The 26,889-nt window shown below is 34.6% G+C and overlaps 4 protein-coding genes across 4 annotated transcripts; 2 read left to right on the top strand and 2 right to left on the bottom strand.

Annotated features, from left to right (window-relative positions):
• Nucleotides 1–1,674: 1,674 nt before the first annotated feature.
• Nucleotides 1,675–2,826, bottom strand: LOC136973073 (uncharacterized protein MAL8P1.12-like). The gene has a single exon (XM_067267761.1). The coding sequence runs from the start codon at nucleotides 2,824–2,826 to the stop codon at nucleotides 1,675–1,677; it is 1,152 nt and encodes a 383-aa protein (XP_067123862.1).
• Nucleotides 2,827–5,624: 2,798 nt separating this feature from the next.
• Nucleotides 5,625–7,714, bottom strand: LOC136973072 (E3 SUMO-protein ligase KIAA1586-like). Its single transcript, XM_067267760.1, has 4 exons — nucleotides 7,661–7,714; nucleotides 7,052–7,152; nucleotides 6,526–6,986; nucleotides 5,625–6,367 (listed from the first exon to the last, which is right to left on the bottom strand). The coding sequence occupies exons 1-4, from the start codon at nucleotides 7,712–7,714 to the stop codon at nucleotides 5,625–5,627; spliced, it is 1,359 nt and encodes a 452-aa protein (XP_067123861.1).
• Nucleotides 7,715–20,058: 12,344 nt separating this feature from the next.
• On the top strand, nucleotides 20,059–21,288 carry LOC136973071 (uncharacterized). The gene has a single exon (XM_067267759.1). The coding sequence runs from the start codon at nucleotides 20,059–20,061 to the stop codon at nucleotides 21,286–21,288; it is 1,230 nt and encodes a 409-aa protein (XP_067123860.1).
• A 3,969-nt stretch (nucleotides 21,289–25,257) lies between these two features.
• On the top strand, nucleotides 25,258–26,008 carry LOC136973070 (uncharacterized; the record flags this gene model as incomplete). Its single annotated transcript, XM_067267758.1, has 1 exon — nucleotides 25,258–26,008. A coding segment is annotated over exon 1 (751 nt), but the record flags the coding sequence as incomplete, so codon positions are not given.
• Nucleotides 26,009–26,889: the final 881 nt, after the last annotated feature.

Here is a 26,889-nt window from a genome sequence, read left to right as displayed (position 1 = left end):
TTAAGTGATTCTATTAATATTTGTGAACAAAGTATATTACGATACCAACTATTTTATATTACTAATAGTAAATACATATGGTATAGGCCTAAATTAAATGTTTAAAGAATAAAAAGATAACTAAACTGGGTTAATAATTCAGTAGGCTATGGGAAAGGAAAAAAAGAAAGGAAGGAAAAGGAAAAATATAGTATAATGCAATATTACTTTTAGAGCTCATATTCAGAATTCGTCTGTAATTTGTTGAAAGGATCGGTTTTGAGTAATAGCATTTATTCACAATATCCTAAAGTTTTGAAATTCAACTCATTATCTATTTTATCTTGTATGGCCTTATTATTTTTTATAAATTTGATTAAAATGAAACAATTACATACCAATAAATAATAATATGAAATATATACTTTAGATCCGTGTTTCTCAAACCAAAACTCATTGCAGACTGGAAAATATCTGCTTTTTTTATGCTGGCCAATGACAAAATTATTTTTAATTTAAAAAAATTCTCTGTTGTAAAAAAAATGCAAACTACATTGAGCAATAAATATTACTTATTTATTTACTGGTACATTAGTGTACAAATCAATGTGATTGCTGTTTTACTTTTTTGCTACTAAGTTCATCAATTCTTTGATTTAAGGTGGTTACTGCAAGGTGCAAGGCAGAACTAACGCTCAAACGATTTCGTTGTTTTGATTTTATTGTTGCCATTGCTGAAAATGTTGATTCACATAAGTACGTTTTGTGACAAAGGTAGTAACATCCTAACTGCTTTTTCGTGTAAAACTGGAATTTCAGTTTTAACTTGATTGGCCAAAACTGTGTTATGGCCATTGATTTAAACAATGTTTTTAATCCCAAGTCTGAACTTAATTCGATTAGTTTTTTCTGTTCAAAGTCATTCAGTCTATTAGTGCTGATCGATAAATAGAGTAATAATTTACATATTTCCTTTTTATTTCTTTGAAACCTTGTTTTGTTGATTGTTGGACTATAGACCCAAAGTTGAGTTTTAATTAAACACTTGGCTTTATTTCCATCTTTATTTAGTTGATACGTGCCATTTGCACGTTTCGGGCATAGAGCTCGTCATCAGTCAACTAAATAATACAACAATTAAAATATTATATAAAGTATTTTACCAAACAAAAATAAAAATAAAAATATCACAAGGTATGGTTCTTGCCATTATCATATTTGATCTGCTATGCATACAAGGTTTAAACTCTGACGACATATGTATCTTATTTTTTATAAACTGGGTAATCTCTTTTATACACAATATTTATATCTGGTATAAAAACAATGTATAAGAGTATAAGCGATATATAATAAGATATTTTTAAAAAATGTAAAAATTCTCTAGAAACACTGACCGGAAGTAGGTTAACTGATTACTTGTTGTACTGTACATAATCTTTTGCTTATTTTACGATATCCAGTTATCACAATATCTAGATGTAGACTATAGCTATATTCATATTACGGAGTATAATAAGTGATTTTTCGCAAGGACGTAAAATTCGTTTTCATTAGTGTCTTATGGCTGTTTCGGCCTTGTTTTCTGCGTGCGGTGTAGTACAAATTTGCATATTTTCAGAGTTATTATAGATGGTTAATAGCGATGTAATTTCTTGCAATAATCACAACTTATATTAATACATACAGTGTGTTTTACAATATTTTTAACCAGTTTTCATTTATTTTTACACTTAGATTTTTATTAATGCAATTTTTGGCGGTTAGGATTGAAACACTTTCTTTAAATTTTCTGTTATACACATTTTTTTCCTTGTATAGGATTTGAACGTTATTTTTGTCTATGTTGCAGTCGTTAAGTAAACAGTGTTCGTGGAAAACGGAGTTTAGTCTATGGTATTTTAGGTCTGCAATGTGTTTTTTTAATCTTATGCCTAGTTTTCGTTTGGTCTCTTTTATGTAGAAATTAGTTGTGTTGCAGGTGCACGGTATCTTATACACTACATTTCTTGTTTCTTCTTTTTTCTCTGGTTCTCTGTTGGGTTTTGTGGGTCTTAATCTATTTTGTAATTTTTCGTATTTTGGAGCCAGCTGTATGTTCATTTTTTGTAGATCTTTGTTGATGTCTTCGTATAGTCCCTTTATATATGGAAAGCTGATAAATTTTATGTCCGTATTTGGCTTCTTTGCTTTATTGTTATTCATGTTACTGTTTATCTTATTTTCCCAGTGATTAATTAAACTGTTGGGGTAACCATTGAGAACGAATTTCTTTTTTAATTCTTTTGTATGGGTATGTATGTCTGTTGGGTTGCTGGTTCTAGTGATGATTTTTGTATACTCCATTTTTAAGATGTTTTGTTTTATATATGAAGGGATATTAGAGTCGTATCTGATTGTTACATCTATGGAGCATGGTTTTTTATAAGGTTTAAATTCTAGGCTGTAATCGTTCCTTTTAATTGTAACATCTAAGTAATTTATACTCTTATTGGTTTTGTTCTCTTCTTCAACAGTAAACTGTATTTCTTCGTTTATGTTGTTTATGATGGTTTCTATGTTATTAATCGTAGTTTCTTGGTCATCATATATTATTAAAATGTCGTCTACGTAACATTTGTAAAATTTAATTCCCTGTATCTTGCTGATTTCTTCGTCTATATTGATCATTACTAATTCTGCTAATTTAGGTCCAATTACTGAGCCCATGCTAATCCTATTGTTTTGAGTGTAATATTCACTTTCCATTTCAAAGTAGTTGCTTCTGTACGAAAAGTTTAATAAGTCTATCGTTTCTTGTTCTACGTTAAGTTGTTTTAATTTCGTTTCCACAATGTCCCATGTCATTGAGGGGTACATAATGCCTAAGCTGGCTATTTTAAAGGTATTTTGTATTGTTACATTTTTTATATCTGTTAAAAGTTCTTCCGTACTGTATATTGAAAATCTTGAATTTTGGTAGGCTTCTTTTAAAAATTTTCTGAGGTTGTATAGCGGTTGTATAGTTGTATACTGTCACATATTTCCTATTCGTCAATCTTCTTTAAATGGATAATATTCATTGAATGCACAGGAAAGTGCTTGCAGATGTTTACAGACCATATGATTTAAGTATTTTATATCTAGATCGTTGAAATTAATAAAATCTGATAAAAAATGGAACATATCATAGTTCTCTTCTTGTATTGATTTATTCCACAGTATTAACTTTTTTTTAAGTTCATCAATTTTATTTTACAAGTTAAAAATGGTAGTGTTATTTCTTTGAAGGCTTAAATTTAATTCATTAATAAGAGAAAATATGTCTGATAAGTATGACAGTTTCGTAACCCAATTACTGTCACGGAAAAATTTGGATAATTCAGAGTTTTTATTGATGTAGAAAAGATTGAAGTACTCTTAATTCAAACAAGCATTTCAAAACCTTATCTTATGACAACCACTGCACTTCTGCATAAAGTAACAAATGTTCATGCTTGGATTCCATTTAGTTACACAAAATTGCAAACAATCTTGAGTTGTGACATTATAGATGAAAATAAGGAAAAATTAGATATATTAAAACAATTCGTTTACTCACAAGTAATATATCAAATGTTGTGCGGGCACTTGGTTTTGTGCAGTTGCAATGTTACTAGGGGCCACCAGGCACTGTCAAACCCCTTGGAGATGTCAAGGCAGAACATACATGTGGTCCTGAAGTAGGTGTTGAATGTTACTAACGGAATGCTCTATGGCATCCTCCGCGGATTTCTTGTGCCGAAATTTGCACTGCCAGTTGCTTAGGAAGTGATAATGAATGTTCCACGTGCCATTCCAACCTGTATTTAATTAACTTCTCTAAAATCTTCTCCAAAATTGGCAGTAAGGAGATGCAAATAATCTACTGTTTACACTGCTATTTTTTATAAAATTAATAATTTTTATAGATTCTGCTAAAACTTCATTTAAATCTGTGGCTAGACTTTTTGCTGCTAAATATTGTCTGTGAATTATACAGTGGGTAATCAGTAAATCAGAATTAGCTACTTGATGAATTCTTTTAGTAACACCACAATGTCTGCCAACCATACTAGCCTCCCTATCAGTACATACACCCAGTGGTGATATTCGAAACATTTAACAAAGGGTTCTCTAACAGAAAATTTTTCCGTAACAATTTTGGTCTGGATACAATAGTGTGTTGCAGGTTTAAACGCCTTCATGTGTGTTCTGTCCCATTGACATTTTTTTTTTTTTTTATCTTTAGGCGGCAAGATTTTTCAACCTGAACCTATCGGCAGGAATACTTTCTATAAAAGCTTGCTTAGTTCTATCATCATTTTAAACTACTTATTGAAGAAATAGAGTAACAGACATTGTAAAATAGTTTCTTTATACCAAGTAGCCTAGTTTTTGTTTCTAACTTTATTATTCGGATTCAGGGACCCCTGTGACATCAGGGCCCAGGCCCGGTAGGCCCTGCCCTAAAGACTGCACTAATTAGCAACATTAGTGCAAAAACTGACCTTAAAATAACCATATAAATGAAAAAGAGGCATTTGCAAAATTAAGTCAGTTAAAATTTAACATTGTTTATGCCAGAACTATATATATATATATATTTTGATAAATAATAAAAGAAAGAGTGTTCAAAATGATTTGTTTTGTATATATTTTAATATTTTTCATTCAAAATATTTTATAAACAAAAATTGGCCTTTTTTTTGGTCAGAAAAAGTCATAGGGAAAGCAGGTAAACAACAAAAACTTTTTTAAGTCAGTTATTTTATCATTAGGTATTATTATAATAATAGACACAGCCATAATCATTATCGAACCCAAAACAAACATTATTTGGGTCATAATTCTAGTCCAATAATTTCCATATCATACTTCGGTTTTTGCAGGTTGAATATTGGGGACCTTTGATGGTCACACTTTTATCACTAGCCAGAAGATGACCTTGTCTTAGCCAGGATTTAACATGCGGAGTAGTGTCGAAATCTTCCAAACTTCTTCCCATTAAATTAATTGTCATTAAATGGCTGGTTGTATCGATTAGTAAAGAATTTCTCTTAACATCCATAATATCATTCATCGTACTAAACCCTCTTTCAGCTTCAGCCAAATTAACAGCAATTACATTTAAAATTCTTCTAGCTCTCAAAATAGTAATTGGAATATTTTTCTGTTTTATATCTCTGTCATCCACGAAATCTCGAAAATCGTTTACAGGAACAACGTATTTTATTATTTTATTCATTTTCACTTTCAATCCACAGTGCTTCACAAACATCATCTGGCCAAGTTTCATGATTTAATACATTGAAAAAATTCAAAAGATCATTATACTTTTTATTTTTATTGTGAAACAATAAACGAGTTGTCATGTGTTTTACTAAAGAATAAAATAATGTTTCTCTAGAAAATACAATTGATGTTTTTTTTCCTACTAACTTCAAACGGAATATTGTATTTTTTAGTACTAACAATATTTTCTGCTTCTATTTCATGTGTGCCCTTATTGTTTTTTAAATTTATAAGTACAGTTATAGTTTGTCTTATTAACCTGTCAGCTTTAATAAGTGATTACTTTCTACAGCCTTACAGGAAAGAAATGTAAGCAATTTCTTCTCAGATGTCATTCATTAAAGCTAAATCTTTCAAAATGTTTTTATTTTTAAAATATGAAACCAATCTTGCTTCAGGATTATTATTAAAATGACTGTACAAGGCTCGATACGATTTCCAAACTGCTTTGTTACAGTCCTAGCACTGCAGGCTGCCCATCGAGGTCCAAATATTCTCCCTATTTTAAGTACTTCTGTTCCAAGTTCTTTAGCGACGGCATTTAATTCTCTCTGATGTTTATTTGAAGTATGATAATAAACATAAAGTTTATTGAGAAAATGTTTAAAATGATTTACTACTTTGATATCTTTTATTACATCATCTAGGGACAACTGAATGCAATGTGCTAGACAGTGCCAAATGCAAATACCTGGAAATTTTTGTTCAATTCTTGTTGCCACTCCGGACTTTTTTCCCAACATTACACTAGCACCGTCTGAGCAAAATCCAATAAGATTTTCTTTTAAATATTGTTCGTCAAAACCATGTTTTTCAAGAACTGTCATTAAAGTCTTAAAAACGTTTTCTGATGTTGTTTCTTCTAATTCAATCAGATCAATAAAAATTGTTATGCTGTCCTCGAAATCCATCACTTCAGATTTCAAATAAACAATTAACACACTTTTATGTGAAACAGTTGAGGCTTCATCAATAATAATTGAAATTTTAGATCTTGCAGTTATAAGTTTTCCAAAAATATTTCTTCTTATTTCTGTAGAGATATGCTTCACGATAAGTGGAACCATAAATCTTGAGTGCGAGGTAATTCCCAAATCTACATTATTTTTATTTTGTAAAATTATTAAATTTGGAAAATCAGTAAATGGTTTATTGTTCTTAATTATAAAATAGGCAGTATTAAAAATGTGTATGGTGCTTTTTAAAAACTTTCATTAGCCACATCAATGTTTGTGGAAATAACGTTTTTTTCACCTGTTTTGATTATTTCCCCAGCTTTCTTGTGTGATGCTGATTCATGATGCTGTTTCAATTTTTTTCTGATTGATGCTTGTAAAATTTCCTTTTTTGTTCCGTGAGGTTTAACAGAATATGATTTCCATTCTAATGAAACGTGTGAATGTTTAGCACTTTCAACATTTAATGATCCTACTTGTGAACACCATTGACATCCAACATTTTCATTGCCAGCAATATGAAGCCATTCGTATTTTTTAAAAAAATATTCCTGTTGTAAAGCATTCCAGCAGTGTAATAAACGATTACTACTATTATTCTCAATTGATGTCGGTTTCTGTTTATCTTCACTAGACGTTTCCGGTTGTTCTTCATTGCTGTTTTCACTAGATATTGTTGTTTGTAGTTGCTCTTCATTGTCAATATTTGCTTTTTTAGATTTGGTTATAAAATCATCCAAAACCCTTTGTCTTTTCATTCTAAAAACGACCAATAATTATTTTATTAAAAATTTTACACACTTTGCAATTTAAAAATATATTACTTGAGCCTCAAACGACACGTGTTCCGTAACCATCTTGTATTTTCTTGTGTGCGTGGAATTCTGGGATCTCTCTTATGACTGGATCTAGTTTTAAGAACTCTCTTGAATCGATTGAAACGGTTGAGAGAGATTGCACCAAGACATAGTCCCCAACCTTGCTCACAATCTAGATTGAAATGCTCAGTGCGAACGGGGTATAAGGCTCTAGTTTAGTAGTATTACAGAGTATAATACGTATATTTTAATATAACCACTGAGAAATGTTCCGTGTGTTTAACAAGGTTCGGAAAACTGAAAATTTTAACAACGGGTTTGGCCGAACCTGTGTGAACCCGCTGAATATCACCACTGCATACACCTATGTAGTTTGTCCAGTCTAAAGAGTGTTTAATAAAATAAGAATTAAGTGCATTAAAAATCTCATCACTTGTTGTGTATGAATTCAATTTTACACAACACAAGAATTCTTCTTTTGTAATACTAATTCTTTCTTTTTATGCTCAAAATATTCATACGGTTTATTTTTCTAGCTCAGAATGTTTAGACTGTTGTAGCAATTTTTTTACGACATTTAAATTCTAAACATAGGAGTAATGGTTAGTAACTCACCTGTTCAGTGTTTTGTGATGACGTCAGAGAATCGTTCATGGAGAGCAGAGGCATTGTTTGTATCTATGTATTGCTGGTTAAGGTCCCAACAGTGTCATTCACATCTGCAATGGTACCAAAATGGATACTAAATGATAGTGTTACAGAAAAAGAGTGTCATTGGTTTCAATAATGATATTATGTTTTTTTTTTTTTGCATCAATTTCTAATCATATGTTGTTTGGAGATGTAATTATTTAATTCACATTTTAATTATCGAAATTAATTTTTTGTTGAGATACATATGTAAAAAAAAGTCCAGTTTGTGTGACTTGGCCCATTTGTTAGTTTGTGCTGAGATTCATTGGTAAATGGTTTATTATTATTGTATATTTCTGTTTTTTGGAATGTTTTAATACATTTATATTATAAATGAATTGTCATACTCTGTGTTTCTGTTTGATCACTGATGGGCAAAGCCTAGGTTTAGTTGCCATTTTGTTATCTTGATGAATATCATTACAACTTGTCCATTGTTTTTGTCATCTGTTTGGGAACATTGAAATTGGATGGCTAAATTAAATGCTTTTGTATCAACACACAAAAATGCATTCAGTTTATATTTTTGTTTTAAAATTTTATATTATACTAATATTTGTTTATTATATTTTGTGTGGTATATGAATAACATTTCTTAATTTTGTAATAAAGTTTAAAAATGTTTTTCTAATATTTACATTACTGTATGAAAGAGTGAAACAAAGCAGATATATTTAGATTCGGTGTATAGAAAGCATATTATAATGATAAGACTACATCAAACAAAAAGTTAAAGTAAAAAGAAAATATTTACATTGGAAAAACATTTGTAATTTTTGTAATGTGAATGTATCTCTCTGTAATCTGAATAGGTAATTAATTCCGGTAGACTTTCTCACAGCTATCAGGTTAGGCACTCCTTTATTGGTATTCACAAATGCATTTTGGGCTTATGCAACATCTGAGCCCCTCCTCAGTGTAATGCTACAAAAATTAAAAGGAACACACTTAGTTATTTCACAAATTTAACACTTGTAGATAATCTTTACAGGCGCACACAATTTTTTGATACGTAAGAAGACAGAGCAGCGTCTTTCAAATTATTGAATACACTTATATGACAGTTACTATAGCACTGTTTTTAAAAAAAGGTGCACCTATAAGGATTTTATTGTCAATTTTACGGGAACTTTGTTTTGTCACCCGATACACACACGTGTTTTTATATTTGAAACATAACTAGGAGTATCGTATAAGTGTATTGAAAAATTTGAAAGGCACTGCTCTGCCTTCTTAGGTATGAAAAAAATTTTGTGTGTCTGTAAAGATTATCTACATGCGTTACACTTAGTTATTTCACAAATTTGTTTCTTTTAATTTCTGAAGCATTACACTGAGGAGGAGCTTAGATGTCGCGTAAGCCCGAAATGCATTTGTGAATACCAATAAAGGAGTGCCTAACCCGATAGCTGTGAGAAAGTCTACTGGAATTAATTACCTATTTTGATAACAGAGACATACATTCACATTAGGTATATAACAGCTACTACATCTCATATTGTAATTTTTGTTTTTTGCTGTTGACTTTGTGAAATTTTGAGTACTCTTGAACGAAAATTATGAATCAACATGTCTGAAAAGTTAATTTTTCTTAATCAGGTTTCCGTTACTGGTTTTTTGTAGATTTTAAAGAATTAAAAGCTAGTGTCTTTCTTTCTTCAGTAACACATCACAAAAGGAACTGATGATTTATGTATAGTTTATTAAAGGAAAATTCATTTCGGGTCTTAATGACCTCTCTTCAATCCTTAGACTTTACAAAAAAAGGAGATAGATATGAGTTACATTATACAAAAGAATAGATATAATATTTTAACAAAAATGTTCTTAAAAATTAACTTACATGGTTGATTGTTGGTTACAATTGACATAAGAGAGTATGTTCGGTAATTGATTTGGTAATCAGTTTATTAGGGTTGCGCAGAGTATGGATTGTCTTTGAGTATATGGTTGCATTTGTAGGATGAAGTTGTATCTATATGGGAGGGCAGGGTAGGTTCACCAGATGGGGGCCATGCGGGGAGGGCGGAATGGAATCACATGTGGCTACTACCTTTTAAGGAGGGGTTTCCAGATGTCACTAATGGTTAGATCGTCATTTAAGTTTGTTTTATAAGTTTTTATTTTCATGATTTCAAGATGTTTATGTAATTTCCTTTTTATACTATTTTATTTTATTCTGAATATTTTTAGATCATTAAGTGAGATCTTACAACCTTCAGTATTGCAATGTATGGTTATGGCAGGATTAGTGTAATTAAATTTAATAGCACGTAATGTTCTTTCAGTCTGATTTACAGAGTTCTTTCAGTTTCACCTATGTATTGGTAATCTGGTTGGTAGCTGCAGGATTTTCTATATATGACATTATTTTGTTGCATTATGTCAATATTTTGAATAATATTTTCTTTAGTTATTAGTAATTTTTTGATATTACTAATACAGGGGCTAGAGTTATGTTATGTTATGTGGTTTTAATAGTTTTTTAATTATTTCAAAAATTGTGAGGATGTAAATAAATTTTATATAAGTCATTTGAGTTGATATATTTTTTTGGATTGCAGTAGGGTTGGTGGTGTTAAGCCAGTTTTCAAGGATCTTGTTTGGATAGTCATTTAGTTGAAAGATTTTATAAATGTGGGCTATTTCTTTAGTTTGTGCATGATTCTTGCTTGGAAAAAAGTTTCAACATTATGTAAGTTAGCTAGAGCTTCTGCGGGTGTTGGAGGAAGCATCATTACCACATTTATTTATTTCACTGTCATTGTCTTCATCTAGTTCTTGAAAGTCAGTAGTAATGTCAGAAATATTATCACTAATTTCTTTATTGTTTGAATATGTTTCTTTATATCATATCCTTAATTACATTGGTGTTGGTAATGTCAACAATACTCATGTCACTGAAACGCTTTAAAAAATAGATCTGCAGATTCTGTTCACTTGCATTTTTAGTATTCCTTGGTCTTTTACTTGCTGATATTTTACCATTAATCTTAAAAAGAAGGCATTGTGATTTTACCCAGCAGTGTTTAATGATATCTGGGTTCAGTTCTTTCCAAACTTCATTCAACACTTTACATTATATCTTTTAGATTAATGTTGAGTATTTTATCAATGGCATCAAGTGTAGCTATGACATGTGTAAGCAGCATTTTTTTATATCTGCATTTTACAGAATGAATTATGCCCAAATTAGTGGCTGCAAAACACTAGCAGTATTTGGAGGCAAATAAATAGATACAATTTGCTTTAATTCCATGATGACCAAATACAATTGTCCATGATGACAGAAACTTTTTTTTAGATTTTAAAAGTTCTGCTTTTTATTCATATATGTAATCTTGAAATACTTTTGAATTTATTCGTGAATTGGACCGAACAGCGTAACTCGACGACAAATCTTTATGTATTTGAAACATCTAGGTTATTTTGAAGAGCCAATATTTTTAGCATAACACAAAATAAAGCAGTAATTCTCTCTTTTGAAGTTTTTCCCTTGCTGTTTCGGTAATTTTTTTCTCATGTTTGTTTTTGTAATGCTTTGTAAACAATTCCAGTTTCATCTGCATTACAAATATCAGCTGTTTTAAACTTTTCTAAAATCTCTTGAAGTTTTGTCAAAGTAGCAATTGCTCCTTCAATATCAGCATTTGCTGCAACTTCTCCTTTAAATGTTTTAGAGACAAATCCACGACATCTTTTAAAGTTTTGTAACCACCCATTAGATGCTTTAAATTTAGTTTCTGGAATGTTTATTGTTTTGAAAAATTGTAAAAATTTTTTTTTCAGCATATCATCAGTAATGGGAATATTAACTGTATTCCTTTCTGTAACCGACACCACTAGAGCTTTCTCCAAGTCTACAAATTTTCCAAATCAAATTTTTTTTTTTTTATCATCTTTGTTAGTGACAGACCACCAGCATTTAAGTATTCAACTCCTCTTTCTTTTATTTTATTGATAGCAGTTGGATGAACATCAAACTGTTCAGCAATAGTCTGCCTACTGACACTTTTGGTTAGTAGTTTCAGAATTTTCAGTTTTTTCTTTTAGATTTAAAGAATGTCTGTTTTCTTTTTTACTGTTTCCACTCATTTTGTGTAGTAAGAGACTAAGTAGATCAGTCATCCCAACCTCAGAACTATTTCAACCTCATCTTGGTGCTGAGATTATGTGGATTTGGAAACTTTTTTCAATGTTTATTAACACTATTTGCACTAAATGGAATGTGTATTTGTTTAAAACTCCAAATTATATTCATATCTAGTGGTTGCAGCAATGATGTACAATTGGGAGAAAAGTAGAATATTTTAACATTTCATAATGATAGTATATTGGTTTGAGCAGTACAATTATCTACTAGAGGTGCATAATCTGTTTGTTTTGTATGGATCAGTCCTTATCACATGATACAGATCGCTTATGTCATGGCAGAAAGTATACAAGTAGGATTGAAAACTTACTTTCAAAAATTTACTGGAGGATCTTGTTCCCATTTTATTACAATCAAAAAAATAATAATAGGAAAAGGAGGAAATGCACTGTCAGTTGACCAGCAACTTTCAATGTCACTGTTGCTGCTTGCAACCCAAGAATCTTTCCAGTACCAGTAAGCAAATTGATAGTACTGAATTACCTCAATCAGTAAAATCTAAGTGTACTATTCTGTTTTCCACACATATTACAGAGCAGTTGGAGACAAATTTGTCAGAGAACTTTATGGAGATGCTGGACGAGAATTGTTAGAGCCATAAATGTTCTAAATACACAAAACCATATTATAAATTGGCCTTAGCTCAGAAGGCAAGGAAAACTGCTCAGACATTTGTTATGAAATATGGTATTACTGGAGTTATTGGCTGTGTAAATAGGAAGAATAGAGCAATCAAGGTTTCTATAGAGAAACCCCAAGCATATATAAATAGAACAGGATTTCACTCCTTCGTTCTATAGGGAGTATGTGATGAGAAAATGAACTTTATTGATTGTTACACCGGTGAAGTTGGATCTGTTCACGACTGGACAAGATTTAAGAGACGTGAAGTTTATCACAGAGTTTGAAGTGGTGATGGCTTTCCACATGCAGATTTTTGTATTATAGGAGATGGTGCATACCAACTTTCAAAGTATTTTATATTTCCCTACAGAGACAATGGTGTTTTATCATCTAAAATTATTTTTAACAATAAGTTTTCATGTTGACAGACTATTGAGAGAGCAATTGCTCATCTGGTTGTTAGGTTTAGAAGGCTGAAGTTTTTGGATATGTTTCACATGGACTTAATGATAGAACTTATAACTGCATGTTGTAGTTTACATAAAATTTGTGTTCTACAGAATGATGAATCAGTATGGAGTAATGATGAAGAGAGAGTAGAAAGGGGAGTGCAAGTAATAGAAGTGGAAGTAAATGCGGCAGAGGAGATAATATATGAACAAGACTGAGAAATGAGATATTTAAAGAGAGAGTAAGGCTAGAAATAATGCCACAAGCAAACAGACACAGCATGAATTAATCAGCTCCTCAATTCATATTTTTTTAAACTAAATCCATTAGTGAAATTACATATATTAAAACCAATTAAAATGAACAAAAGTATTGTATTGAATTTTTGCTTTGTTTGATTTTGTTACATTATTGCTCAAGAACATTAGCTTCCCCTGCTTATAATGAGAAATTATAATCAGTACAATGAAAATTGTTTGTGCTTCACTTGTACATCATTTCTTGATGTAGTATGTACCTTAAATAATTGTGAAACAGCATTTTATAATATATACTCTCTTTCACTTAAGCAAGATGTAATATATATATGGTTTTTACTCAAGATTTTGTTTTAAATTCCATGACTTTTACTGACCAACTTTGTGCAAATTTCCTGACCTTCACACCCTTAAAGTACAGCAAATTGATGAAATAAAACAGCAGTTGAATTACTATGCACAATAATTTATTTTGTTGTTAATCCACAACTATAAAACTGCATGGTTTTGGAAAAACAGGAAAAAACAATATTTATTTTTTTAATTAATTATCTAACACCTGATGCTGAGAAAACGTTTATTAAAGAAAACAGTAACGTTTTCAACCTAATGTGATAGGCCATCTTCAGATGCAAGTATTTGCGAATGTATTTTAACTTAATATTTAAATGCCAGAACGTTTGAACACTTTTACAATTTAAATTTAAAACCAAAATACTGGATAAATTAACAAATAAATAATAAAATAAAACAAATATACTTATACAATAATGATGTAAATAATGTAATAAAATAACGTATGTAAAATAAAAATTAAAATAAATACACAAAAATGCCATTAAGTATAAGGACAGGTGCTGGGTAAGAATTTTTGTGTTTGTTATTCTTTCATGTAGAGCTTTCCTGTGGAAGCTAGTCCATCCACATCCCTGGCATTAATAAAACCATCTTTTAATTTACTTTTATATATTTTGATTTTTTCTTTTTGCATTGCCACTGATGGAGAATGCATAGTCCTGAGGATAGTCGCTTCATTCCGTTTAACCACAGAGTCCTCTGCTTGTGCCATACGATAATCGTGTTGCAGTGCCCTTTGTTAATATCGTATTTGTGCTCTTCAAGTCTGGTAGCTAAATTTCTTTATGTGCTCCTAATATTGTCTTTCTTAATTCCTATTTTCTGATTTGCAAACTGAATTTTATATATGCTTGCGTTTTCTTTTTTTTTAATCGTGTCCTTATCATTTCTTAAAATATTGTATATATTAGGTGGTTTTTTGAAAATCATTTTTGAGTGTTCATCATCATTATCATTTATTTCTTCATTCATTAGATGATTAATTCTGTAGTCCATTGCAAATGTATAAATTTATTAAATTTATCCCTTAATAAACTGGAAAAAAAATTAGAAATTGTTTTATGTAATCATTATTATTGAAGTGAAAAATAATGAATAATTTTAATTTATGTGGTATTACATTTTATTTTTTACACTTTAAAAAAAGATAAATCAGTTTATTAAAATTGCTCTCAAATTAAGAGTGTAAATGGTAATAAGTTTATTGTTGCATAAAAAAATTTATATAATATGTCATAATACAGACTAACCTTGCAGTTGGTGCAATCCTAGATGTAGGGGTTTTTATCCCCCAAAAATTATAAGTGTCGTTTTATAACGAGGCACTAGTGTTACGAAACAGATATAACTTCCGTGCGACGAACAAGATCAACAATGAAATACTAACTAAGCATTTTGTATGTGAAAAAAATTACAATTTGATGATAATTTGTATAATTTAAAAAATTTTTTGTAGTTATGTAATATGATATAATATATCAATACATATGTTTGCAGTATTGCAAATATATATCAATGTTGAACAAATTAGATATTATTATAAGATGTCAATATTTTATAATTATTAAATACAAAATCAACTATGTTGCTATCAAACTGATTCTCCCCCTTGTAACAGGTATACCCTATTACAATAAACTTTACTTATTACTACTACTACTATAATACAGTCTAACTCGTTTATAACGTGATCCATGGGACCGGAAATTTTTCACGTTATAACCAAGTGTCGTTATCTGCGAGGTCTATTATCATCATAATAAATTTATTATCATATGTATAAAAATGCAAGCTACATGTTTAAATCAACTTTATTTATATTATTATGTCTAAGTTTACATCAATGTCATTAAACATTTCAAAAATTACCTTTTATAAGAAATTTCTGTTTGTCTCAAGTTTCAATAATGGTGGAACTTTCAGTTTTGAGAATAATGTCAGATCAAAAGGCAACAAAAGGTTAATTAAACTAATGTGTGCCAATTAAAAACAATTCAGTTATTTCTTTATAAACTATTGGATGTAATATGTTATATTAAAAATAATAGAATATTTAACAATTTAGCATAAAGTAATTTAAAAATGAGTACATAATAACTGATCGTCACGTCGTTAAAAGTGTGGCGAACCCCACCCCACGGATGTCAGGTGGTGAGAATACCACCCACAGTCATTCTAGGAAGTGGATCTCTGCACTCCTTTTTTAATTAAAACAGGAAGGAAGGGGTTAAATAAAATTTGGGAGTGCTTCAAATATGACGTTAAAACAGGGTTCTATGTCGTTACAAGTGGGTTTTTTAACATTATCTAGTATAGAAAACTTGTGGGACTGATAAAAATTTGACGTCATATTAGGGTTGTTGTGAGATCCAGTGACGTTATAACCGAGTTAGACTGTATAATTATTTGTAGGATTTAATTAGAATTTTTTATATGAGCTGTTGATTGTGAAAGTGGGGCAAGTCCATTTTATGTTGTTGCTAGATTATAGGATTTCGTCATGGCTGAATTCTTTTTTGTAAAATGAAGACACAGTTGATTCAAAAATTCTATTGAAAACCATTTTATTATGTGTTCTAGAATAAAACTTTTTGATGACCTGACCTTCTTTTATAGGCTACTTGGTTGTCTTTAGTTAAAAACACAAAAATTTATCCAATTAAAAATATAAATTTTAAAAAATTGGAATTGGTGGATCTTATGACATCTTCTGGTTTTCCATCCTGTTCCATTTGGGAATTACGGCTGTTTATATCCACTAGAACGGGGATGGCGAACCTTTTTGAGTCCGCGTGCCATATTGTAAGCATACTTAGCTTTAAAGATGTTAATGCGTGCCAGTGTATTAGACTTCAAATAATGATATTTAAAGAAATTAAATTAATACGCTTTAATTCGAATAAATGTAAAAATCTGATTGAAAAAAAGATGATCAGGAGATAAACAGAAAGGATGATTGAAAAAGACAGAAATCATATGATACATTACCAGAAAAAAATCATGGTTTTGGTTTGTGCCAACAGACTTGCCTCATTTTCAAATGCAATGATTTGTTGAAAATGCTGCTTTTTTTTGGATGGAATATAGTTATAATAACTAAAAATTGAATATTTTATTTATTTACTTATTTATTCTATTTCATACTTTTTCAAAAAGCTACAATGAAACAAAAAGTAAATTTAATGTTATAGGAAAAAGTTAAGAAAATAATAAAAAATATTAAATAATAAACGACACTTTTAGCCCTGACTCTAAATTAAATGGGATTAGATATCCTAAATAGAATTAACCATTTGGAGGGCTTATCACACCAAGAACAACAGAAACAAAAGCCAAAAACTTTTACAAAAAAGGTTAGTTTTTAATGAGAATAGTCAAATTAACTGAAGAATGCATTTCAGATACAAAATCCCTCTTCAACTTACAAAACATGTGGTACAAGAATGACAGTAAAAACCAATGTTGGAAAAAAACAACAAAAAAAAAGAGACTAAAGTACAGTAAAATTGTTATTTTTTTTTTTTAATTAATCATTTGTACACAAAAGAATGAATTGAGTTTATTTTATCTACAGATTTATTACTTTTCTTTTGGTACAAGTGTCTCAAGCAATGAAAGTAATTTTTCTCTAAATTCTTGCCTTTCAACTTTTTGGTTTTCCAAATATATTTTTATCCATGATGATGGTTCATCTTCATCATTTCTCTGATCTACCCCTCGATGTGGGTTCCTGTTTGTGGTGAGGGGACCTCCCAGAGATGGTTTAGTACCTCTTCTTTACCATCCCTGGGATCTGAACGCACACCCACGTGTTTGCTGTGCGTGGTGTCCCGTATGCCGGAAAGGGGGATCCTGGTAGATGAGGGGCAACAATCATTCCCCAACACACTGCTTTGGCCCCTGCTTCGGATAAACAGGAGGCTCAAATCAGGCTCTGTTTGAGTCAATCGGCTGGTCGTTGAGTCATTGTTGACCTCGGCTTGGAGTCAACCGATCGATGCAGACCGGGCGGACACGTCAGACAAGATGTGCTCTTCTCGACTGTATTGTGAGGGTATAGCTCCTGGGAAACCCTGGTGTGACGGTCTATGGGAGTCTCCCATGTGACGTCATCCCCTTGTTGGGCCCCATGGTGGGTGGGGTCACTAGGAGTTGAATATAAATTCTTTTAACATGGATTCCAAAACCCCAAAAGAAACAACCAAAGAAAAGACCTTCAGCTAGCCTGCTGACTTAATAGTGCATGCAACTGGAGAAAAACCTCTCGCTAAGTGTTCTCCTTTTTTGATTCAAAAGCTATTTGAATCAACCATCGGGCATTTAAAAAAAATCCAAAAATTGAGATCAGGGGATCTACTAGTAGAAACAGCCTCTCCTCAACAAACAACAAAGCTTTTGACAATGACGACTCTTGGAGACATGGGAATATCTGTCACACCACACAGAAGTTTGAACTCATCACGTGGTGTGATATCTGAGTTCGACTTGATGTCTGAAAATGAATCAGACATTCAGATTGGCCTCTCGGACCAAGGTGTCACTTCTGTCTGACGCATTTCGATTCGTCGAGACGGCAAGTTGATACCCACAAAACATTTGATTCTGACATTCAACAACCCGACATTACCATCCTTCTTTACTGCAGGATATCTCCGCTGCCCAGTTCGTTTGTATGTTCCAAATCCGCTGCGTTGCTGTAAATGCCAGCGATTTGGACATTCCCAGACCTCCTGCCGAGGCAAAAGCTTATGTGCACAGTGTGGAACTGAAGGTCACGACAGTACTGAATGTAAAAGTACTCCACACTGTGTGAACTGCAAAGATGCCCATCCTGCTTACTCCCGGAAATGCCCTGCATGGCAAAGAGAAAAAGAGATTCAACGGGTAAAAACTGTGAAAAACATCTCATATCCAGAGGCTCGTCGCATGGTCACTCTTAATGCACCTTTGCAACAAAAGACATTTGCTGCCGTGGTGAAATCTACTAAGACATGTGGGGTTCAAACAGATATTTCTGTATCCCCAAGTGAATCTCTTACCCGACATGCAAAATGCTTATTGATCCCAAATACACAGTCAGAAGAAAAGGAGAACACAAAGACTAAAACCTCTGTAAGTAAATCAGGGGTAACAACCAGAAACCTGGGTTCTAAAAAGGCTAGTAAGAACTCATTAAACAAACAGAGAGTGAAAGCAGCACTCTTTAAATCTAAAAAATCAGAGGCTCAATCTATGAGTTCTCTGATATCTCTGATGAAGAAAATAATATGGAGGTGACACAATTAACCTCACCTTCAAAAGGAAAATCCTCTGTGAAATTGAAGAAGGACACATTTGCAAAGAATGCTGCCTCAAACACATAATGGATTATAAAATTATCCAATGGAACTGTCATGGTTTCCGCAACAACTTCTCTGACGTTAAACACCTGACATCATCTACCACACTTCTCTGCGTGGCACTCCAGGAAACACATCTAAAACCTGGAGAAAAAATTTTTTTAAAAGGATTTCATCTCTACCGTAAGGATGATGACAGCCACAACTGCGCCAGTGGAGGTGTGGCTGCACTGGTTTCAAACTGCATCCCGTCCTTACCGGTACAAATAACAACAGAGCTGCAAGCTGTGGCAGTCAGAATTTCAATTGGCGTTACTGTCACAGTTTGTTCCATATACTTGCCACCAGATGTCAGAGTCAATGAAAATGAATTGGATGCCTTGGTTGAACAGCTGCCAACTCCATTCCTTTTACTTGGTGATTTCAATGGCCACAATCCAATGTGGGGCAGCCCGACATTAATCGTCGTGGCAGGGCCATTGAGAGATTTATAGGCAATTACCAACTGTATATATTTAATACCGGAGAAGTGACATACTTCCATGCCCTAACAAGAACATTTACTGCCATTGATTTATCATTAGCTAGTCTGAACTTGTTTTCAGCATTTACATGAGGGGTTGGATCTAATCCACTCTCTAGTGACCACTTTCCAATATTTGTAAAATACCGAGGCAGAGCCCCTCGATGTGGGTTCCTGTCCGTGGTGAGGGGACCTCCCAGAGATGGTTTAGTATCTCTTCTTTACCATTCCTGGGATCTGAACTCCCACCCACGTGTTTGCCGTGCGTGGTGACCCGTATGCCGGAAAAGGGGATCCTGGTAGTTGAGGGGCAACATACCGTCCCCAACACACTGCTTTGGCCCCTGCTTCGGATAAACGGGAGGCTCAAATCAGGCTCCGTTTGAGTCAATCGGCTGGTCGTTGAGTCATTGTTGACCTCGGCTTGGAGTCAACCGATCGATGCAGACCGGGCGGACACGTCAGACAAGATTTGCTCTTCCTGACTGCATTGTGAGGGTATAGCTCCTGGGAAACCCTGGTGTGACGGTCTATGGGAGTCTCCCATGTGACGGCATCCCCTTGTTGGACCCCATGGTGGGTGGGGTCACTAGGAGCTGAATAGTTATTTTTCAAACATGGATTCATTAAAACCCAAAAGTACAAGTACAAGAACTACAAGCACTGACACATCAACACCAAAGGAGGTCAGTTCCTCCAACCAACCAATTTATCTCATAGTACATAGTACTACTGAAAAACCCATGTCTAAATGTTCCCCTTTCCTAATTCAAAAGTTGTTTCAATCAACTATTGGACATTTAAAGAAAATACAAAAATTGAGGTCAGGGGACCTACTGATAGAAGCAGCCTCCTCTCAACAGTCAGCAAAGCTGTTGAAAATGACATCTCTAGGAGACATAACAGTCACCATCACACCACACACAAGTTTGAACTCATCACGTGGTGTGATATCTGAGGTCGATCTGATGTCTGAAGATGAAGCAGACATCCAGATCGGTCTTGCAGATCAAGGTGTCACTGCCGTTCGACGCATCTCCATTCGTCGTGATGGCAAGCTGATACCGACTAAACATCTGATTCTCACTTTCGGAAAGCCAACATTGCCATCATTCGTTACTGCGGGATATCTTCGATGCCCAGTTCGACCATACGTTCCAAATCCGCTGCGTTGTTTCAAATGCCAGCGATTTGGACATTCCCAGACCTCCTGCCGAGGCAAAAGCTTATGTGCACAGTGTGGAACTGAAGGCCACAACAGTACTGAATGTAAAAGTACTCCACACTGTGTGAACTGCCAGGATGCCCATCCAGCCTATTCTCGGAAATGCCCTGCATGGCAAAGAGAAAAAGAAATTCAACGCCTAAAAACAGTTAACAACATACCTTACCCAGAGGCTCGGCGCATGGTCACTCAAAGTGCATCATTACAACAAAAGACATTTGCTTCTGTTTTGAAGTCCACAAAGACATGTGCGGTTCAGACAGAAATTTCCGTTTCACCAAATGAATCTTTCACTCGCCATGCTAGATGCTTGTTAACTCAATCTACAGATACAGAAGTAAAGGAGAATATAAAGAAAAAAACACCCCTACCTAAAGCAGGGATAGTAACCAGAAATGTGGGTTCTAAAAAAGCTAATAAGAACCCACTGAACAAACAAAAATTAAAATCAGCCCTCTCTAAATCTAAAAGATCAGAGACTCAGTCTATGAGTGAGTTCTCTGACTTCTCAGATGAGGAGACTAATAAGGTGGTTACACCACCAAACTCGCCTCCAAAAGGCAAATCGGCTGTAAAACTAAAGAGGGATACTTTTACAAAGAATGCTGCCTCAACCACATAATGGATTATAAAATAATCCAATGGAACTGTCGTGGTTTCCGCAACAACTTTTCTGACGTTAAACATTTGACATCATCTACCACATCTCTCTGCGTGGCACTCCAGGAAACACATCTAAAACCTGGAGAAAAAATTTCTTTAAAAGGATTTGATCTTTACCGTAAGGATGATGATAGCCACACCCGCGCCAGTGGAGGTGTGGCTGTACTGGTTTCAAACCGCATCCCTTCCTTACCGGTACAAATAAGAACAGAGCTGCAAGCTGTGGCAGTCAGAATTTCAATTGGAGTAACTGTCACAGTTTGTTCCATATACTTGCCACCAGATGTCAGAGTCAATGAGGATGAATTGGATGACTTGGTTGAACAACTGCCAACTCCATTCCTTTTACTTGGTGATTTCAATGGCCACAATCCAATGTGGGGCAGTCCTGACATCAATCGTCGAGGCAGAGCCATTGAGAGATTTATAGGCAATCACCAACTGTATTTATTTAATACTGGAGAAGTGACATACTTCCACGCCCCAACAAGAACATTCACTGCCATTGATCTATCATTAGCAACCCCAAATCTGTTTTCAGCGTTTACATGGGAGGTTGGATCTAATCCACTTTCCAGTGACCACTTCCCAATATTTCTAAAATACCAAGGCAGAGAAAGCTGTGAAACAGCCCGTCCACCACGCTGGAAACTTGAAACGGCAGATTGGCCTGCATTTTCCTCTTTGGCTAACATCACTGAGGAAATGGTCAATACTGCCGATATCAATGATGCAGTAGAAGTTGTCACTTCCAGTATTATTCAGGCAGCCGAAAAAACAATGGGGAAAACGTCAACCAGATATCCAAAACATCCGAAACCATGGTGGGATCAGAATTGCGAGGCAGCATTTAAAAAACAAAAGAAAGCATGGGGGATTTTCAGAAGATACCCCACTGCTGAGAATTTGATAGCTTTTAAAAAAGCAAAGGCAAATGCCAGAAAAATAAGGAGGCAAAGCCAAAGGGATTCCTGGAGGAAGTATGTTTCTAGCATAACATCTTCCACCAGCTCAAAAGCAGTCTGGGATAAAATCCATAAAATTAATGGGAAATATGCTTCTCACTCTCTGTCCATGCTGGAAAATAATGGCACAATAATCAGTGACATAAAAGGTATTGCTGATTTGTTGGGTGAAACATTTTCGTCTTCATCCAGCAATATTATGTATACAACAAATTTCCAGGCTTATAAAGTCCAAAGTGAAAAACAATATCTAAACTTCCACTCTCCATCTAATGAGGAATATAATGTGCCATTCAGCAGAATAGAACTATGTACAGCAATCTCTCGCTCGGGGAATACTGCTGTAGGGCCGGATAAAATCCATTACAGCATGATTAAAAATCTGTCAGACAATTCCCTTAGTAACCTTCTGAATCTGTTCAACAGAATATGGACAGAACATACTTTTCCTGACTCTTGGAGGCTATCTATCATAATTCCCATTCCCAAGCCAGGTAAAGACTGCAAGAATCCCTCTAATTATAGACCAATTTCTCTGACTAGTTGTCTCTGCAAACTTTTCGAGAGAATGGTAAACAGACGCCTGATGTTCCTCCTAGAGGAAAAGAACTACTTTTCACCACATCAGAGTGGATTTCGTAGGAACAGAAGTACCACAGACAATCTAGTAAACCTTGAAACATCTATACGCGAAGCGTTTGTAAGACGACAGCACTTAGTGTCTGTGTTTTTCGATATAGAGAAGGCTTATGATCGCTGCTGGCGATATGGAATACTCCGTGATCTGCATGAATTTGGACTGCGGGGTAATCTGCCAATTTTTATAAAAAACTTTTTGCAGAATCGAAGATTCCAAGTTAGGATGGGCAACACTTTGTCTAGGCCTTTCACACAAGAAGAGGGTGTTCCTCAAGGTTCTATTCTGAGTGTGACTCTGTTCCTAATCAAAATTAATAGCATAGCTAAGTGTCTTCCTTCCAGTGTGAAACACTCCTTGTATGTGGATGACTTTCAGATCTCCTGTCAGTCTACTAACATGAGTTTTATTGAAAGACAACTGCAAACCTCCCTAAATCGCATAGACAATTGGTCCAAGATCAATGGTTTTACTTTTAATGCAGAGAAGACCTCGTGCATCCACTTTTGCCGAAGGCGTGGTTTGCACCTGGACCCTGAAATTCACCTAAATGGGGTTAAAATCCCAATGGTCAATGAAGCAAAATTTTTGGGTGTCGTGTTTGACCATAAATTGACGTTCTTACTACACTTGCGCAATTTGAAGAGTAGATGTTTAAAATCTCTGAACCTTTTAAAGGTATTATGCTGCTCATTCTGGGGAGCAGACAAATGTTCAATGCTCAGAATATATAGAGCCCTTGTTCGCTCTAAGCTTGATTATGGATGTATTGTGTATGGCTCTGCGCGAGAATCTACTCTTCGGATGCTGGATCCAATCCACCATCAAGCATTGCGTTTGTGCACTGGTGCATTTCGAACTTCTCCTGTTCAAAGTTTGTACGTGGATGCTTATGAGCCTCCACTATCTCTCAGGAGAGAGCAGTTGTCTTTGTTCTATTACATTAAACAGAAATCTCTGGCTAAACCTTCAGTTTATTGTAGAGTATCAGATACTCAGCTGAAAAGATTATTTACAGCTCGCCCAAGTTGTGTCCCTACATTTGACATTAGAATGGAGAATGTAAGCAGCACGATTGACCTGGACACAAGCAACATTTCACAGGCTGAGGTCGATAATATATCACCTTGGTCAACTCCTGTGATAAATGTTGACATTAGCTTAAAGCAGTTTCCTAAGGAATCCACCCTGGACTACATCTATAGGCAGCACTTTGCAGAAATTCAACACCACGACAGGAATTTAATTCTTATTTATACTGATGGATCGAAATCGGTTGATTACGTTGGCTCAGCCTTTGTCTGCCAGGATGAGATCGTGGCAGAACAAATAGCATCGAATTCTTCCATCTTTACTGCAGAGTTGCAGGCTATTTATTTAGCCTTAAAATATATAATTAGTAAAGGTCATCGTCGCTGTGTTATTTACACTGACTCAGTTAGTGCACTTCAGGCTTTGATCTCGCATGAACCTAGTTCTCACTCTATAGTGATTAAAATTCGCAAACTGTTTTGCCATCTTATTGCAAGTAATATTTTTGTAAAATTTTGTTGGGTCCCAGGTTATGTAGGTATAAAAGGGAATGAAGCAGCTGATGCAGCTGCAAAGTCAGCAAGTCCTTCTCAGCATACAATGTTTATTGAAGGAGGTGACTTGAAGCTGGTTGTTAAAAAACGACTAGCAGAGAGATGGCAAAATGTGTGGAACGAACAAGTCCACAATAAACTTTACGAGATCAAACCTATAATAGAAAATTGGACACACAAGAAACAGTATGATAGGAGATCTGAAGTCATTCTTACTCGTCTGAGAATTGGACATACTCGGCTTACTCATCAATACCTTTTGAAGGGTGATGACCAGCCAGTATGCCAGTATTGCATGTGTACTTTAAGTGTTAAACATATACTTTGCAACTGTGTTGCTTTTGACCAGAGTCGCAGACAGCATTTTGGAAATGCAACTTTGAGAGAGATTTTGGGCCAGAGGCCAAATCTTGATAAGATACTGAACTTTTTGAAAGTTATAAATATTAATAGAGAGATTTAAGTTAACTAATTTATTTATTTATTTATTTATTTATTATATATTTATATTTGTGTTGTTCTGTTTGTTTGTGTTTTTGTGTTGTATTGACGCCTTGTGATATATATATTTAGCTTTGTTTAATTTTACCATTTGTCATGGCGCAGCATAGCCTGTATGGCTCTTGTGCCAAAAAACTAGAACTAACTAACTAACCAAAAGACTCTGGGAGAAAGGAAGTCACTGTCACACCACACGGAAGCCTAACTCATCACGTGGTGTGATATCTGAAATCGATCTGATGTCTGAAGATGAATCAGATATCCAGATCGGTCTTTCAGACCAAGGCGTCACTGCTGTCCGACGCATCTCCATTCGTCGGGATGGCAAGTTGATTCCTACGAAACATCTTATTTTGACATTTAATAAACCGACTTTGCCATCTGTTATTACAGCAGGGTATCTACGCTGCCCAGTTCGCCCGTATGTTCCAAATCCGCTGCGTTGCTTTAAATGCCAGCGATTTGGACATTCACAAACATCTTGCCGAGGGAAAAGCGTATGCGCACAGTGTGGGACTGAAGGTCACGAGAGTACCGAATGTAAAACTACCCCATGCTGTGTGAACTGCAAGGATGCCCATCCTGCCTACTCCCGAAAATGCCCTGCATGGCAGAGAGAGAAAGAGATCCAGCGAGTGAAAACAGTCAACAACCTACCATACCCAGAGGCTCGCCGCATGGTCACTTCAAGTGCACCACTGAAGCAGAAGACCTATGCTGCTGTCTTGAAATCCACAAACACTTGTGCGGTTCAAACAGATATCTCTGTCTCTCCAAGTGAATCCTTTACTCGCCATGCGAAATGTTTAATACTGCCATCTACCCAAACACCAGAAAAGGAGAGCAAGAAGACCAAGACACCCCTACCTAAAACAGGGGTAATAACAAGAAATGTGGGTTCAAAAAAGGCCAATAAAAACCCACTTAACAAGCAAAAAGTAAAAGTTGCCCTCTCTAAATCAGCTAAAAAGTCAGAGACTCAGTCTATGAGTGAGTTCTCTGACTTTTCTGATGAAGAGACTAATTCGGAGGTTACAAAACCAAAGTCACCTCCAAAAGAGAGACCCCCTGTTAAATTAAAGAGGGATACCCTCGCAAAGAATGCTACCTCAAACACATAATGGATTATAAAATAATCCAATGGAACTGTCGTGGTTTCCGCAACAACTTCTCTGACGTTAAACACCTGACATACTCTACCTCATCTCTCTGCGTGGCACTCCAGGAAACACATCTAAAACCTGGAGAAAGAATTTCTTTAAAAGGATTCGATCTTTACCGTAAAGATGACGACAGCCACACCCGCGCCAGTGGAGGTGTGGCTGTACTGGTTTCAAACCGCATCCCGTCTTTTCCGGTACAAATAACAACAGAGCTGCAAGCTGTGGCAGTCAGAATATCTATGGGCGTCACTGTCACAGTTTGTTCCATATACTTGCCACCAGATGTCAGAGTCAATGACGATGAATTGGATGCATTGGTTGAACAGCTGCCAACTCCTTTCCTTTTACTTGGTGATTTCAATGGCCACAATCCAATGTGGGGCAGTCACGATATCAACCGTCGAGGCAGAGCCATTGAAAGATTCATAGGTAATCACCAACTATATTTATTTAATACTGGAGAAGTGACATACTTCCACGCCCCAACAAGAACATTCACTGCCATTGATCTATCATTAGCAACCCCAAATCTGTTTTCAGCGTTTATATGGGAGGTTGGATCTAATCCACTTTCCAGTGACCACTTCCCAATATTTCTAAAATACCAAGGCAGAGAAAGCTGTGAAACAGCCCGTCCACCACGCTGGAAACTTGAAACGGCAGATTGGCCTGCTTTTTCCTCTTTGGCTAACGTCACTGAGGAAATGG

This window comes from Centruroides vittatus, unplaced genomic scaffold (assembly GCF_030686945.1).
Source record: "Centruroides vittatus isolate TY-2023 unplaced genomic scaffold, ASM3068694v2 contig_3084, whole genome shotgun sequence".
NCBI lineage: Eukaryota > Metazoa > Arthropoda > Arachnida > Scorpiones > Buthidae > Centruroides > Centruroides vittatus.
Note: the sequence above shows the minus strand (reverse complement) of the source record. Positions and strands in the feature narration are given on the sequence as shown.